Here is an 18,223-nt window from a genome sequence, read left to right as displayed (position 1 = left end):
AAACTTGACAATATTATAGCATCCTGCCACTACAGCAAGCATTCGACAGGGCTTCAGAAATGCATGATTCACCATTTTAAATCCAAGTGTGAGAGACATTTCTGAAAGCTCAGTTGGGCTTCTACACCTCGGCAGCAAGGTATAAAAAGGAAAAAAAAATTAATTGCTTTAGTCTTGTCACTCCCTACTGGTATGGTTTATTTTAAATTCTGCTGAACATGGGGAGAAAGAATTGGCTGTAATTCAGAAACTGACATGCAGTGATATGATACTCTCCAAATTCAAAGAAAGGGATGTCTCTCTGATTTAGGAAACACTGACTACTGCAACATCTGTCTAGTGTGACATAGCAGGAATCAAACTGAGAGAGCAGCTAAAGTCTACCCAGTCCGAGTGTCAAGTTATAGAAAGTGTCAGGTTTTTTTTTTTTTCCCTCTTGGAACAAGATGAGTCTAAAAATATCACATATCCCATATTCATTTTTTCAAGTCCCTTAACGTTTATTTTTAAGTTTTGAGATTTCAGAGTATTAGTCATCTTGATTAATGTGAGGTGTTCTTTTGCTTCAAAACTGGAACTCTTATGCGCTCTGAAAACTCCAAAACCCATGCAAATTGCCTGATGTCATGGTTTTCTTCTTTCTTTCTTTCTTTCTTTCTTTCTTTCTTTCTTTCTTTTTATTGTATTGAATATTTTCTTTATTTACATTTCTCCTATGGTCTGTATGTCCCATAAAAATCTTTCAAGCCCTATAAACTTACAATGTGATTTTATTCTAGTCTCTTCTAGTGAATGACTATGAAAAACCAGTATGTTCCCAATACCTGTACATGATATAATATTACATAGTGCAGGTAAAGAAAACAAGTTATTCCCAAGCACACCCACATAGATTCAAGAAAGGTTTAATTATTTTATTATTTATTTTTAAAAGTAATCTCATAAGAATCTTAAATGAATCACCAATCTAAACTTTTATATAAAAAATTAGTCATATCTACTTTAAATCCCCAGAATGCACATCTTCGCATCAGAAATTCTTATTAAACCACACCTGGAAGCTGAGCATAAAAATGGGTATAAGAAATCAACCATCAGCAGTCTAGCCTCAGTGAGACACGTCCACCAGTGCTGCCATTGTTCTTGGTCCCTGACCATAAATGCCCCTCGCTTAACTAATAAGAGTGTGCCTTTCTGAACTTCAAATTGTTCCCTAAGATTTTTTACATCAGAGTCTGTAGCAAAACATCATAACCTAGCTTCACTAACAAGTTTATTTTTCCAAATGCTTTCTAAGGGTGGTGGTCATTGCTGATGATCTATATCTCTGAGTTCTTCTCTAGGGTGCTGATTGAATCATTAATCTGCTCCAGCAGCAATGACTGAAAGAGATCAAGCACTATTACTGTGAATGTCAGAGATACTGCCCAGTTAGAGGCTGGAAGCCCCCTCAGAGTTTTCATACAATTCTCAGATTAAGAGGGGTGTGAGGGCAGCAAGCAGAGCAGAACTCCATAGCAGTGTGAAGTCCTTAGGACATGTGGTCCTCAGGGGTCATGCCTCAACTGTGGCTCACCCGTGTGTCTGTGCTAGCCAGTGGGCTGCATTCCATGAGTTCCAAAGCCATTTGTCATTCCCTCTGTATGGTCCTTGGCAGGAAAGAAGTCTGTTAATGAAAGTCCGACATTAATGTTTTACCCTTAGTTTAGGCCCTGGGTGGAGTCAAGTTGCCTCAAAATCTGAGCCATGATTCTGATGTATGATGTATGATTCTGGGTATGATGATGGGAAATCACACCCAGAGGGATATGCTTTCTTTTACTTTGTGTCTTCATGAAGAGAAGAGGGCTGAAGAAAAGCAAGCAAGACAAGAGAGGAATCCCAGAGAGGAAAAAGGGGGCTTTTTCTCCAGCGAGGTTCTGACAGTGCAATGTGAGGTGAAGCATCTCAAGACTTGACCCTGGAAGACAAAAGCTTGCTCTAATCGCCTAATGAAGTTCTTCAGTGGAAAGTCATGCTGCTGTCCTGTCCACCTGATGATCTGCCCTCTTTCTTTCAGAAATATGGATATAAGTTGTAGACAATATAATTTTTTTTCAAAGTAAGGGAAGGGGAAAAGTCCAAACCAAAAGTGGCCTCAGGCATTCTCAGTTTCAATATTTTGCTTTCATTGCCTAGGTCTACTTCAAAGAGGTTTTCTTCAAATATATCCCTAATATAATCCACTTAATGGATGAGCCTACTTTATAGAAAGCACAGTGCAATCTATTTGGGTTTATAGAAGAATAAACATAGTATTTTTCCCCTAAGTGATGTACACATAGTTCTGGGAATAGCTTATATAAGTCAGACACTATTGAGCAGCTCAACCATGCTGAATCATTTAGGAAGGTATACTCGAGTTTTGATGACTAAACTGTATATTGCCAATACGGGAACTTAGTTATCTCTTAGAGTATATATAACCCTAGAGTCCTAATAGGAAATAGAAGGCATATTTGAGATAAAAAATTATTAAAGGGATTAATTCTAGAAGGGCATCCAAGATTTAGAAAAGGCATAAAGGGGTGGTATTAAAAACTTGCAAGCTAGCAATAGTGTGAGCTGTTAGTAGCCTTGGCCTGAAGATGCACACAAAGGAAATATATCTGAACCTGCAGAAAAAGCAAGCACAAGACAGCAACAGTATTCCATGAAGGAAATGGTCTACTCTGGTGACCTTTGAACCCCAGGCTGTGCCGTAATTTTGAAACCAATAAGACATCAAGTATAGTGGACCACCACTGAAAGCTCATAGCATAGGGCCCAGGATCAGGCAGAGAGCATTCATGGAGCATGTAAGTTCCTGCTGGGCTCTCTGCTCACTGGCTGTCTTTCTGGCACCTCCTTTCAGTTACTGAGTGCCCACTGGCCACACTGGCCAGACTGGTTTTTTTTTTTGTTTTTGTTTTTGTTTTTTTTTTTTTTTTAAATTCTTGTCTGAGACACATGCAGTAAGTGGAGAAAAATGTAAGCAGCCTTTTCTTTGGGTCTCTAAGTGGCTCGCGTTAATTATTAAACTTGCTCTGTGGTCATTTGTGAATTTTCACTCTGGTGCATGTTTAGCCAGGACACAAGCGAGTTAGGTGAGTTCCAGTCCAACAGGAAGTGAGCTACCTGCATCTTAGCTAGCTAGCTAGCTGCAGGCTGGCCTGCCACCGAATAACGCGGCTTCATTTAAAAGGGAACGGTTTCTCTCATGTGAGGCACAAGGCTGACACAGCATCAGGTACTGTTTGATTCAGAAAAGACTTCCTTTTCTAGCGCTGCATCTCCCACTGTCATTGCAGTAAGCAAAAGGAAGTGGGAGTGGGAGGGAAGCATGGAAACTTGTCTTTTAGGCTCCCAGAGGAGGGGATGCTGAGAGAAGAGGGATGCGGGAGGGGCAGAAGAAAGAGAAAGCAGCCAGGAAGAGGACTAAACTCAATGCACAGTGCACGTCTCTGTGGCTGAAACATTCTCCTTAAAAGAAACTGGACACTGAGTTTATCACCAGGAACGATGAGTAGACTTGAATGAATCCCCACCCAGCAAAGAGACATTTATGGTTGAGATAACTGTTTTGTTTTGGAGAAAAAAAATAGGTATTTCTGAACTTCAAGTTTATTGGAGCTCATTGTGGGGTGCTTATTTCTGTTGTTCTAAGTGGGCTGTTATTATGCTTGTTCTAAGCATGGGGCCGGACATTAAGATGAAATATTATAAAATAGTATGCCCAGATTGGCCTGCATGCCTGGCAGAACATGCAAGCTGGACCGTGCCTTTGGGCTAGGTATGGAATCCTCTCTCCGTTGTGCTTTTGTAGGACATGCGCTTTTGAACGCTGGATGTTTGTAAATTGAATTCAATTACAAATAGACCGAAGGGTGTAGGAAATTTTGCAAGGCAGAAGGACACCTGGTAACACCAACACTCCTTTCAAATCTCAAAAGCCTCCACGCCTCCTCTTTGCTGGGGACTAAGGACAGACAGAAGGACTTTTTATTTTCCTGCCTTCCAGTACAATGTTCAGCATCTATTGGGTGTGTAATAAACCTTCCCAGTCCTGAACTCAATAGAAGTTATTATCTCTTTTGGGCCAGCTTAAACAGGACACACCTGTATGATAAATTCACTACAATTGGGCAGGCAGACATTGCTAGACATTCTTGTCCTGAAACTACTGGGGCGTTCTGAAACGGTTGTAACTGCTACCACATTGAGCGTTTTTTGTAGAAATTTACATTAATGTATATGTAATGACATGGGCTTATTCATTACGGTTTTCAAGCTTTCAGAGACCTTCAGAGCTAGAGTTTTAGGAATATTTGTCTAATCACTTCTGGTTGGTGTTAGAGAGGAACTCTCAGCCTTCATAGGGCCAGGCTATGTGAATTCTGTTTTCTTCAGCATGGAGAAAAAGCCATTTATTCTAGAGCTGTAAAATCAGATATGTGGTATTTAAAAATATATCAAAGAATTAAGTCTTTGAATACTATATCAGGCCCTTATATCATGACCTGTATGGAAATGGATAACTGGTCTCTGGACTGATTCAGAGTGATCTCTAGAGGCAAGGCCGGCATGACAGCACACAGATAGTATCTGGCTTCGGCTCCTAGGATGTGAACTGGAAATTTGAGAGAGACTACTGAGGAAAAATTTACTGGAGAACAAGGCCAGTAGCTGATAAAGTCATGGGAGATTAATGGCTGAGATAGAGATCGGCAAATGGAAGCCTTGCTTAATTGCTAATAAGAAATACAATGTGTCTATCATGTAGGATTCAAATCTGACCATCATAGGAAGGGAAGCTGGGGTATGAGAAAGCAACATGGAACCCTGGCTGGTTACCAGTGCCCAGATAACTAAAAGTTATTCTTAAGATTACCTTTTTTGCACAATGGTAAATTGGTTTAAACATGCATTAAATAGCTATTGAGACAAGATGAGTGAGCTGTGGTTTTCTATAATGTTTCTTGTATGCTGATTCTCTTCTGCGCCTAGGAAGATAGTAGGTGCCTCTAGAGGAGATAGTATTACATCATTTAATTATATATTTGTTTAATTGTTTTAAATGTAATTAAATCTTTCCTTTTCCCTTACTCTTTCCAGCCCAGTCCCTCCCACACAGCTTCTTATTAATTATTATTGTTACATATATATGTGGATAAATATGTAAATACAATATGATGAGGTCATCTGTTTTTAATTGCCAGTAGCTTTTCATCCAGGAGAGGGTCCCCATGTACTTTCCCTTATCCATGCTGGCATGTCAGCTTGTTGTCATTGGCCAGGGCTTTTTGAAGAGATTTCATAGGTGTGGCTTTCCTGTCATATCTAGATGATGCTATATTGTAGCAGACTTCCTGGTCCTCTGGCCCTTATAATCTTTCTGCCCCCTCTTTCTTTATGTTCTCAGAGACTTATGGGTAGGGGTTTTGTTGTAGATGTATCTATTTGGACTGGGCACCCTGAGGCAGCTCTTCTCTACATTTTCACCATTTGTGGCTTTCTGTAATGGCCTCCATGTGCCGTGTGTGTGTGTGTGTGTGTGTGTGTGTGTGTGTGTGCGTTGGAGGATAGGGGTGAGGGTGGGGTAGGGGGTAGGGAGTCTTTTTCAGTGAGTTAGAGCCATACTTGTTGGGCTAGCACTACATTTAAATAATCTCTTTAATTTTCTGTCTCAACATAACTCATTGATAGTACACAGGCAAAGCAGAATTTTTTCTACTTTATGTTTTATAAGGCACAAAAACTACATGGCGCTAATCAACCCTAAAAAATGCTTCTAATATCTGAGGAATCTCAATAGAGCTGAACTAACTGGACATGATGCTTGCCTGGCTGGTCTCTCTGCTGAGTATGGAAGTACTACTGTTAGCAAGTAAGTATAAAGTGTATGAACAGAGTGCAGATCAGACCACTAGGTTACCTTGACAACTATTATTAGTAAAGGAAATATTATCTTGCTTTTATACTGTAGACATATGCAAGTTTTACTTGCTCACTTAAAATGTGAGTGAAGCCATCATTTTAGAAAGAAGTATTGAAGTATCTGCTCTCTGATCTAAAATAATAATTGGTTTTCCTGCTAAATTGTTATAAATAGATATGTCAACTTTTAATGGCCAGTAGGGGTTACTGTTACAATTCAAATATTTCAAAAATTTTAATAACTTTTTCTATAATCTTTGTTTTGGGGCTAGTAGATATAATTCTTACTAGATTTCATTGTTCTATCTTTCCTAAGGGATTGTGTCTTGGTGACTAATGGCTGCTTGTATTACAATTACACTTTTCCTCTAATCATGCTTCGGGCTTCTCCGAGTTTAGTAATCTGTATTTTCTTATGATACTTTTTGTCTTTTTCGAATGAAAGTATGTAATCATCTCTGGGGTCTGAGGACGGTATGATGTGGCTGACATGTTGATGTGAATGGGTTTCCATCAGTCTTAGGTGTGTAGTGAGCTACCTACATGGTTTCTATACATAATGCCCTGGGCTAGTTCACAGGCAATGCCTGGTTTACCCTTGGAATTTCTTGACATGGAAATGAAGCAGGTTTCTACAGATAACACATAACACTTTATTTGTTTATTATCATATGGAGGTACTGAGTAATTTTTGCTAGCCTCCTGGGAGTGGCTTTGCCTTGACCAAGACATATCTGGGAATATCTTCAAGATGTTATTAACCCAATGTAACCCAGTATTTAAAGTTCCTACTCGCTTTGTCTCCTAAAGGAAGTTCTACAGCACTCTCACTTTAGTCTGTCTATGATCATTCAAAGCAAAAATCATGATTGCCTTGGATGCATCTGGGGAGTGGTTCTGATTATGTACTCGGAAGAGCACAAAGCAGAAAACTCGAGGACAAGAAGAAGAAGAAGAAAGGAATCAGGCATATCTTAAGTTTTTCCTCGGGCTGGAGAGGTGGCTCAGTGGTTAAGAGCGCTGAGTGCTCTTCCAGAGGTCCTGAGTTCAATTCTCAGCAACCCCATGGTAGCTCACCACCATCTAATGGGGTCTGATGCCCTCTTCTGGTGTGTCTGAAGAGTGCAACAGCATACTCACATAAAATAAATTTAAAAAAAAGTTTTTATTAGATATTTTCTTCATTTACATTTCAAATGCTATCCCGAAAGTCCCCTATACCCTCCCCCACCCTGCTCCCCTACCCACCCACTCCCACTTCTTGGCCCTGGTGTTCCCCTGTACTGGAGGAAAAAAAGTTTTTCCTCTTCCCAAGAAGTAGGAATATATAATATAAGTCGTAACCTTTACATTTCAATGTGGTCGTCTGAATAAAGAGTGTAAAAGAGAAGAGAGGCATTGTATGTTCAAGCTTATCTTTGAGATTATTTCTAAGGGAAGCAGAAATTCAGGACTTTCCTGATGAACATTGGGATTCTGGATTGGTAAAATGAGAGCCATCCATTTTTCTTAAAGTAGGACTCTGAAGGTAAATTCTCTGGACCAATAATGCCTGAATAGAAGTGGACACTTTGAACCAGAAACTCTGGTCATAGGGCCCACTGATCCGTGCTTCATCTGCCCTCTGGATTGTATGTACACCCTAAAGTCTGCTTTAAAGTATTGGATGTGCTACTATATTGTACATCACCTTCACAACCAACGTGTTCTCTTATTGATAGAGCCTTACTCGAGTTTCCAGATTGAACCCGCAGAAGGTAGCCTTGCAGGAGGAACATGGATCACAGTTGTATTTGACGGTAGGTTTGGGCTTTTCTGAATTTGGGTGTTGAATTTATTGATGTAAAAATCCAAAGAATTATAAATTCTCGCTTCTTTGTTTAAGAACAGCTCAAAGAAGGGACTGAGCGGGATGAACAGAGACCCAACTCTGTCTTTGCAGATGCTAAGTAGTCAGTGTCACAGCAGAGGCCACTGTAGCATCAACATCCTCACGGTGGGATGCTTGGGAAGACGAAGTGACATGGAAGTGGACAGCACAGAAATACTACTCCCTCTTGGCGGTTGCCCTTACAAGTGATTCTGTTATGTAAACCATGCCTTACCATGCCCGTTTCCACCATAGCACAAATCAACTTGGAGGGATGAAACACTCTTTTCTAGGGAGTAGGCAGACATGAAGACAGAGAGAGAGAGAGAGAGAGAGAGAGAGAGAGAGAGAGAGAGAGAGAGAGAGAGAGAGAGAGAGAGAGAGAGAGAGAGAAAGACAGAGACAGAGACAGAGACAGAGAGACAGAGAGAGACAGAGAGAAAACATTTATAGGCTCATAGAACTTTTGTAAAACACTGTAATTGCCTTTGGAAATGAGGATTAATTTTATCCTCAGGCAAACGCAATATCTTACATTGCCCTCTTGTGGCCAATATTTGCATTGCCCTGCGCTGTGTTCTCAGCCTGAGATTTCTCTTTGTGTTTAGGTTTGAATAGGAGTATTCTTTACCCCAACAATGGCTCTCAGCTGCAGATAGACCTGGTGAGTGTGGCAATACCTACCTTGAGAATCCCCTGTGACGTCTCTCCGGTCTTCGTGGATTTGCCTGTGGTGACATGCCAGACCAGGTACACTTGCCCGAAGTATAAAACCTGGCAGGCCGAACAGGCTTTGCTTTGCTTAGGAGTTTTGGGTGGAATGCTAGACAACTCCTGCAGTGACTACAATTATCAGGTGTGACTGTAAAAACATTCTCTGTGGATACACTCATATGCTTAAAAAATTCTTTTCCTCTAATCTCTCTCGGAGGAGAAAACAGAAAAAAAGGTCTGGCTATGGCAAAAAAAGACAAATGAAAGAAAGCAAAAATTAACAGTATCACAAGCAAAAGCCACCACTCATCAATGGCCGTTTCGTCTGTAGAACTTTAAATTTTGTCTGCTTTACTTTAATTTCATTTTGGGGATCGTAATATAATATAATCACATTGCTTTTCCTCCCTCTGAACACTCTCGCAGACCTTCCCTTGCTCTCTTTCAAATTTATGCTCCTCTTTCCCATTAATGTTACACACATACACACACACACACACACACACACACACACACCCCTAAATATAACCTGCTCATGCTGTATAATGTTACTTGTACGTACGCACGTTTTCAGGGTTTGGCACTGGATAAGGAGATGGTGTGTTCTTTCCTGGAAGACCGTCTCTCCCACTCTTAGCTTTCTTCAGGTGCCTATAATTCTCTGTGTAGGGCTGAGGTCTCCTGGGCTCTCCCCCATTTGCTTTGACATGCTTATTGTCTTTCTTTGGCTCACATTTGGGTAGTCACATTGGTGAGGCTTGGTGAAACTTTATGGGTGTAGCGTCTGACATCACTAGGAGGCACAATCCCGTAGCAGACTCTGACCAGACGTCTGGCTCTTACAATCTTTCTTTACTTTCTTTTAAAAAATCTTTTAAAACATTTTTATTGGTCATTTTATTTATTTACATTTTAACTGTTATGCCCTTTCCTAGTTTCCCCTCCACAGTCCCCCTATTCCCTCCCCCTCTACCTGACTCTACGAGGGTGCTCCCCCCCACCCCCACCTACTCCTGCCTTTCTTCCATAGAATTCCACTCTACTGGGGCATTAAGCCTTAACAGGACCAAGGGCATCTCCTCCCATTGATGCCAGATAAGGCCATTCTCTGCTACATATGCGGCTGGAGCCATGAATCCCTCCATGTGTACTCCCTGGTTGGTAGTTTAGTCCTTTGGTGCTCTGGGGGGTCTGGTTGATTGATATTGTTGTTCTTCCTATGGGGTTGTAAGCCCATTCAGTTCCTTCAGTTCTTGCCCTAACTCTTCCATTGGGGTCCCCAAGCTCAGTCTGATAAAGATCTCAGCATGAGATAAATGAGCAATTAATAAATGGGAAGCATCATCATTTAACTTGTCACAAGGGAAACAATGCATACATTTTCACCTTTCTTATATTTGTGGTGCTGTGCAGTCAGGAACTAAACCTGATCAAAAGGAGGATGGATGTATATGGGGTGTGTGTGTGTGTGTGTGTCAGGGAATCTAACATGAGAAAGGAGGGTATTGAAGTCTTCCAGTATCACTGATATCTTAGCAGTTGTAGTATTTCTTTTATGAACATGGGCACTATTGTGTTCAGTGCATAATTATTTAGAGTTACAATATCCTCTTGGTGAATTTTTCCTTTGATAGGTGTATACTATTCTTTCCTATCTCTTTTAACTAGCTTTGGTTTGAAGACTACTTTGTCAAATATTACAGTGTCCACACCTTCTTGCTTCTCGAGTCTATTTGCTTAGATTATCATCTTCCATCTTTTTACTCTGAGGTGATGTCTATCTTTGACGGTAAGGTACATTTCTTGGATGCAGCAGAAAGGTGAATTCTATTTTCTAATCCAGTAGATTAGTCTGTGACCATACATACCGAGAGTTATCAGTGAGCAGCATTTATTGATTCCTGTTATTGTGTTGTTATATTGTAAGTTTCTTCCCATCATTTGAAATATTGTTCTGAGATTACTTATTCTTTGTGTTTTCTTGGGTGGAATTAACCGCTTCAGATGAAAAGTTTTCTTCTAATGACCTTGTAGGGCTGGCTTGAAAGTTTTGTTTTATTGTTTTGTGTTTTTCCTCTTCTGTCTTTTGTGATTGGTGGTTTTGCTGGGTATAGTAGTCTGGACTGGCATCTGTCCTCTCTAAGAGTTTATTGAACATATGTGCAGGCCCCTCTGGCTTTCAGTCTCCATTGGGAAGTCAGGTGTTATTCCAATGTTTCTGCCGCTAAGTCTTTCCCCCTGGTAGCTGTTAATATCTTTTCTCTATTCAATACATTTAGACATTTCTTTTCTGGTTCAGTCTATTCATTCTTGTTTTTGTTCTGTATGTTTCTTGTACCTTGATGTGTTCATCCTTCTTTAGTTTGGTTTTGTTTTATTTTGTTTAAAATTTTTCTATGTCTTTGATCTATGTTTCTTCTCTTTCCACTGTTATTACTTTTTTTTTTTATTTGTTTTTAGACAGGGTTTCTCTGTGTAGCCTTGGCTGTTGTGGAACTTACTCTGTAGACCAGGCTGGCCTCGAACTCCAAAATCTGCCTGCCTCTGCCTCCCAAGTGCTGGGATTAAAGGCATGCACCACCACTGTCTGCCTTATTTAGTATTTTTAAAAATTTATTTTATGTATATATTTATACATATACATATACTTATAAATCAATACTTATGTTTAATAAATAAATATTTATTAGATAAAATTTAGTGTTCTTATGATGTCCCAGACTTCCTTTGCTTCAAAGTTTTCCTTTTCCCCTTTCTTTCTTTCTTTCTTTCTTTCTTTCTTTCTTTCTTTCTTTCTTTCTTTCTTTCTTTCTTTCCTCCTTTCTCTTTCTTTCTTTTTTTTTTTTTTTTTTTTTTTTTTGATTTGACCTTCTGTTTGACTGAGGTATCCATTTTTTTCTGTCTTGCCTTCAGTGCCTGAGGTTCTCTTTTGCATGTCTTGGACTCTGTAGCTGAGATTTACCTCTGACGTTTTGTGACTTCTTAACTTTTTTGTTTCCAGGTTTGTTTCAGTTTGGGTTTTCCTTAGTGATTCTTTTTTTATTTTCACATCTTGAACTGTTTTCATTATTTCATCCCACAGCCTCTTTGTGTTTTCATAGACTTCCTTAAGAGATTTGTTTATATCCTCCTTAAGGTCGTTGAGTGTATTCACAATTTCTTAGTTGAAGTGCTTGTCTTATGCTTTTCAAGTCCTATGAGTCCTAATTATGAGAAGTAGGGCCTTTTAAATTAAGTTCAAAGGACTTAGAAGAAGATGAAGGAGAAGATGAAGACAAAGAAGAGGACGATGAAGATGAAGATGACAAAGAAGAGGAGGTGGTAGTAGTGGTAGCAGCAGTACAGTCTCTCTTGGTGAGGACTCAGCTTTAAAGTGCAGTTATAGTAAGCAGCAGATCTGGGTGGTGAATGGTGAGCTATAGAGATGTTTACTCAGCTCCACATTACAAATACAGGCAGGGAGTGTGAAGTGGTAAAGTGGGAACTCTTGGTTTTTTGTTCCTAAAGATCTCCATTTTCTGTCCCCAGGTCTCTTCCATCAGAAGCACATGCAGGGCCATACTCCCTGGAAATAGGCTCTGGGGAGCAAGTGCTAGGTGCTCCATGTCCTGGATCACTAGACAGCTGTACTTTCAAGGTGGGTTCTTAGGATAGAGGAATGTGTGTTTAACTGGTCAGATAGTATGCTGTTTTATCAGTGGCAAGTTATGAGTCAACCCATGTCTTCTTTAATAGGGAGGAAAAAATATGGAGAGAATGTTGCGATTTCTTTCTCTATGGGCTTACCTGTGAAAGATAAACACTGGGTCTTTGTATATTAGGCTTAGACAAGTGCCTTATGTATAGTGTAGAGGACAATGCTCCCAAAGCCATCTAGACCGCTTGCCACATTATCCAGGCAATGAATGGCAGAGTCAGGATTTGAACCCTCATGTGTCTGTAAGACTGCAGGAAACCTGAAGCTCATAGAGAAGCCACAGACATTGCTTTTATGGAAAAGTGGTATGTTTTCAGCAGATTCTGATTGTTTGGATACTGAAGGGGCATAAAGATTCCAGGTCCTAGAGGTGGGAGTCAATCTCCCTGCTTCATGGCACCTTCAGGGTTTCTATTCCTGCAGAAACATCAAGAGTGAGAAGGAAGTTGGGGAGAAAGGATTTATTTAGCTTATACTTTCACTTGCTGTTTATCACCAAAAGAAGTCAGGACTGGAACTCAAGCAGGTCAGGAAGCAGGAGCTGAGGCAGAGGCCATGGAGGGATGTTCCTTACTGACTTGCTTCCCCTGGCTTGCTCAGCTTGCTTCTTTATAGAACCCAGGACTACCATCCCAGGGATGGCACCACTAACAATGGGCCCTCCCACCCTTGATCACTAATTGAGAAAATGCCTTACAACTGGATCTCATGCAGGCCTTTCCTCAAGGGAGGCTTCTTTCTCTATGATAATTCCAGCTTGTGTCAAGTTGACACACACAAAACCAGCCAGTACAGCACCTTTCGCTGCCCTTTCTGACACTTGTCTGGAAGCATGTTTGTTACTGGAATTCTCCTGGAAATCTCCTTGATCAGATGGATCAAGAAGGAAAGATGGCAAGACTGAAAACAGTTTCCTTGAGGCCAATGTCTGGTCTTATTTCATTTAGACCCTTAACACTTAGACTAGGCTTACTTTTATGTTTGGTTCAGCCTAAGATTCATTTAGTTTTAGAGTAAAATGAACTGTAAAAGAGAAATCCTTTCAACCAAGCTCTCATGAAGCATGGTGCTCCAGCCATGATCTTGGTAGAAAAGACCTCTGAGAACTATAGAGCATAGAGCTGTCTCATTAACTAGGGCTGTTTTAGAATTAAGACAGGACCACCCTAACCTCAACTCGAATACCATTATATAGGCACCGACTTTTTGAAATTGGTAATTTGTCATCTAATCACAAGTAACAATTTGACCTTCAGCCCAAAAGAATATCATTGCCTGAAATTTTGTTTCTGTATGTAGGTAGCAGAAGGAAGCGACAAATTCTTTCTTGTTAAGAGCCATATCACAGCTCTACTCTGGCTCGGGGATCATCATAGATAGAAAATGTCTGAGCATCCCTGACTCACCAAGCTCCCTTCACCCCAGGGTGTAAGTTTCCAACTTAGTATAAAAATCAGTGAGGACAGAGGTTGGGGGGCCCACTTTCTGCAATTGCACATTAAAGGAAACAAGTCCATGAATGGCTCCACTAACTTAGTGAGTTGATGAACCATCACCAGGGGATGCAGTTAATGAGAGGCATTCGAGTAAAAGAAAATGCAGCGGGCCTTTCTGCTCTGTGACTGGGACTAAGGGAACCATGGGTATTAAAAATTAATTCCATCTTGCCAGCCCACTCCAAAGAGCCTGCTGCGGGCACTGACAAGTCTGAAGAACTCACAGAAGGTTTATCAAGCAGCTGGCGGCTGTGACATTAACATTCTAATCCGCTGTTTTATGCCACCCTCTCTGGCCCACCTACCTTCCCATCTTGCTATTGCTAACCCCACAGGGGTCAAGGACCAGCATGTAGGAGCCCTGCTTTGGAAGCTCATTAATTTCTCACTATTTTGTCTCTAGCCTGATGGGTGACCAGAGGCCTGATTCTCTTAGAAAAAGTACCATTTTATGTTATATGAACTCTGAAAAAAAAAAAAAACACCCACAAGTGAAGACTTTCATTATGGGTTAACCCTGAGTATATCCCAGCACTCTTTGAGGTGTGTGTGTGTGTGTGTGTGTGAAGCAATAAATAAATCTATATATCCCCACTAGCTTCTCTAAGAGTGGCAGATGGCACACTAGAGCTTATATTTCAAGTTGGAAACCTAGAGGTATGCTTCATTATTTGCTTTGAAGTTGATTGCTCCATCTGCCTCAGTTTTTAATGAGTATGAGAGAGGGCAATAACCAAGTCTCTAAGAGTCCAATGGAAGTCACTTTGGTAGGAAGGGCCTCCCCGTGGGAGATGAAAAGCAGATTATAGTCATTGGGTTGGAGGCCAGAGCTGGGACTGAATGTTTGGTATCATGTGTGGAATTGCATTAATCTTTATCTTCTGTGGAGATCACAGCCTGCTCTTAATCTATGAAGCCATAGTAGTTGAATCTGGACTCCCTCCCCCCAGCTGTGCATATTTTCTGTGAACTAGTTTCTAACCCTTTCCTGGAGGGAATGAGGAAAATGGCCTTGATGTCAGACAGTACTGCTGTGTACATCAATACTTAAACTCCACAACCCAACAGGCCACCATCAGCTTGGCTAAACAGCCCATTCATTCTGAATGCCTGATTAGGGCTGTTGATTAACCATGGTTATTTTCTGGTAATAGTCTCCCTGGGAATTTGAACTCCTGGGGAGCTGGATGTAGCTCAAACTAAACAGTTTGCTGTAGTTTGTTTTGTAAAAGGGAAGCAACATCCTAGATTGTTTAGAGATAAAGCCGACTAAGCACCTAGTGAGACCAGAAGTGACTAAGTTTTCTCCTGGGTTAGACATTAACTCCTGGATCAAATCTTGGCCAGTTCAGCCCATTTTGTATGCATCTCCATTTCCTCACATAGTCTGATATGATTATCCAATGGAGTAATACTCTACCCTTAGCCTAACTGAGATGCTTGTCAGTGAGATGGGCTTTCTGAATCATCTTGTTCTCTCTTTGCTTCTCATTAGTATACCAGTTGTCTTAGTTAGAGTTTTACTGCTGTGAACAAACACTATGATCAAGCCAACTCTTATAAGGACAACATTTAATTGGAGGCTGGCTCACAGGTTCAGAGGTTCAGTCTATTATCATCAAAGTGGGGATATGGCAGCATCCTGGAAGACATGGTGCAGGAGGAGCTGAGAGTTCTACATCTTCATCTGGAAGCTGCAGGCAGAATAATGACTTCCAGGCAGCTAGGATGGGGGTCTTTAAGCTCACACCCACAGTGCCACACCTACCCCAATAAGGCCACACCTACTTCAACAGGGCCACATCTCCAAATAGTGCCACTTCTTGGGCCAAACATGATACTAGTCAACCAAGAATGGGTTATTAGATGTATAGACAAGAATTCAAATGTCTCCAACATTTCAGGCTCGACAGAGGAAAGCAAGTGCACTGGCAGTAGGCAATGTTTCTTCTTTGTGAAGCCTGAAGCTAACTTGTGTTGTGTTTTAAGAAGGCCACAGTGCTGCCCTGTGAGAGGCCAAACAAGCAGCTGATTGAGACAGACACAAATACGTACACACAATCAATGGACTGAAGTCAGGGACCCCTGTGGTTGAATTAGGAAAATACTGGAAGAAGCTGAGGAGGAGGGCAGCAGTCTCAACTGACCTGGACTCTCCAGATCTCTCAGACCCTGAGCCACCAACCAGGCAGCGTACACCAGCTGATATGAGGCCCCTGACACACATGCAGCAGAGGACTGCCTGATCTGGCCTCAGTGAGAGAAGATGCACTTAACCCTTGAGAGACTTGAGATCCCAGGAAGTGGGGAGATATGGTGGGGTGGGGTGGTGTGTGAGAGGGGTTGGGACATGCTCTTGGAGACAGGAGGAGGAATGGAATGAAGAACTGTGGGAGGGCAAATCAGGAGGGGGATTAAAAAAAAAAAAGAAGGGCCGTAGTAGGTTGTTTTCTGGTTCTGTAAGTAGGATTCAGCATGTTCCCTCTTTGGCCATCAATGGTGTCCACTGTGTGTGTGTGTGTGTGTGTGTGTGAACATAAGGAGAGTATTATGTTTCTCTCCATCTTTCACTTCTATCTTGTTTGAGTCAGGGTCTCTTTGTTGTTTGTCCAGGAACTTTCAGAGATTCTCACATCTACATTTTCCATTTCATTGTAGGAACACTGGGATGACAACACATATATCTGATTTTATATGGGTTGTGGGGATTAAAATAACCCACGTCCTCATGCTTGCATGGCAAGTGCTTTACTTACTGAGCCATGGTCATAGCCATGACCTCCTTCTGGAAAAACAGTATTTCTTCCCATTTTCTGGAACGTTTTCTCACAAAGTAGTCACCTTCTGTTTTTTTTTTTTTTCCAACTGTACTCATGTATATCCAACTTCTTATTTTATACAGTTGCAAGTTGACAAAAATTTAAACTATAATCCTTCCATCATTGTACTGGCTGGTTTTGTGTGTCAACTTGACACAGGCTGAAGTTATCACAGAGAAAGGAGTGTCAGTTGGGGAAATGCCTCCAAGAGATCCAGCTGTAAGGCATTTTCTCAATTAGTGATCAAGGATGGGAGGGCCCCTTGTGGGTGGGACCATCTCTGGGCTGGTAGTCTTGGTTCTATGAGAGAGCAGGCTGAGCAAGCCAGGGGAGGCAAGCCAGTAAAGAACATCCCTCCATGGCCTCTGCATCAGCTCCTGCTTCCTGACCTGCTTGAGTTCCAGTCCTGCATCCTTTGGTGATGAATAGCAGTATGGAAGTGTAAGCCGAATAAACCCTTTCCTCCCCAACTTGCTTCTTGGTCATGATGTTTGTGCAGGAATAGAAACCCTGACTAAGACAATTTTTTTTGTAGTATCTGTGCATCTTATTTTGCTAACAGTTTTTAAAATGAAATTATTAAAGGTCAAACTCTTAATATTTAAAGAGAATTATCATTTTTCAAGATCTGTGTTTACATGATTCATAATGTTCCAGAGCCATTTTTTGAAATTACTATTATTTTACTCTGATTTATGGTGGACCTTTTTTTCCCTTATTTCAATTTTTGTTAGGTATTTTCTTCATTTACATTTCAAATGCTATCCCAAAAGTCCCCTATACCCTCCCCCCACCATGCTCCCCTATCCATCCACTCCCACTTCTTGGCCCTGGTGTTCCCCTGTACTGAGGCATATAAAGTTTTCAAGACCAAGGGGCCTCTCTTCCCAATGATGGCCGACTAGGCCATCTTCTGCTACATATGCAGCTAGAGACACGAGCTCTGGGGGTACTCGTTAGTTCATATTGTTGTTCCACCTATAGGGTTGCAGACCCCTTCAGCTCCTTGGGTACTTTCTCTAGCTCCTCCATTTGGGGCCCTGTGCTCCATCCAATAGATGACTGTGAGCCTCCACTTCTATATTTGCCAGACACTGGCATAGCCTCACAAGAGACAGCTATATCAGGGTCCTTTCAGCAAAATCTTGCTAGTATATGCAATGGTGTCTGTGTTTGGTGGCTGAGTATGGGATGGATCCCAGGTTGCAGCAGTCTCTGTATGGTCCATCTGTTCATCCCAGCACCAAACTTTGTCTCTATAACTCCTTCGATGGGTGTTTTGTTCTCAATTCTAAAAAGGGGCAAAGTATCCATACTTTGGTCCTCGTTCAGCTTGAGTTTCATGTGTTTTGCAAATTGTATCTTGGGTATTCTAAGTTTCTGGGATAATATCCACTTATCAGTGAGTGCATATCAAGTGACTTCTTTTGTGATTGGGTTACCTCATTCAGAATGATATCCTCCAGATCCATCCATTTGCCTAGGAAGTTCATAAATTCATTGTTTTTAATAGCTGAGTAGTACTCCATTGTGTACATGTACCACATTTTCTGTATCCATTCCTGTGTTGAGGGAAATCTGGGTTATTTTCAGCTTCTGACTATTATAAATAAGGCTGCTGCTCTTCCGGCCGGATCAGCACCGGGATAGCTAGAGCGCAGGGTCGGCTGAC

At 41.2% G+C, this 18,223-nt stretch overlaps 1 protein-coding gene across 3 annotated transcripts in view; it reads left to right on the top strand.

Annotated features, from left to right (window-relative positions):
- The first annotated feature begins 3,112 nt into the window (after positions 1-3,112).
- Pkhd1 (PKHD1 ciliary IPT domain containing fibrocystin/polyductin) overlaps positions 3,113-18,223 on the top strand; it is a 499,157-nt gene continuing 484,046 nt past the window's right edge. For all 3 annotated transcript variants that reach the window (XM_029477027.1, XM_029477026.1, XM_021159032.2), the window contains exons 1-5: positions 3,113-3,268; positions 5,768-5,905; positions 7,677-7,754; positions 8,434-8,575; positions 12,068-12,176. In XM_029477027.1, the coding sequence (XP_029332887.1) occupies positions 5,851-5,905; positions 7,677-7,754; positions 8,434-8,575; positions 12,068-12,176 (384 nt within the window). In that variant the 5' untranslated portion in view covers positions 3,113-3,268; positions 5,768-5,850. The remainder of the gene's footprint in view (positions 3,269-5,767; positions 5,906-7,676; positions 7,755-8,433; positions 8,576-12,067; positions 12,177-18,223) is intronic.

This window comes from Mus caroli, chromosome 1, assembly GCF_900094665.2.
Source record: "Mus caroli chromosome 1, CAROLI_EIJ_v1.1, whole genome shotgun sequence".
NCBI classification, from domain to species: Eukaryota; Metazoa; Chordata; class Mammalia; order Rodentia; family Muridae; genus Mus; species Mus caroli.
The sequence above is the reverse complement of the archived record's forward strand: the minus strand, read 5'-3'. Positions and strand labels throughout refer to the sequence as shown.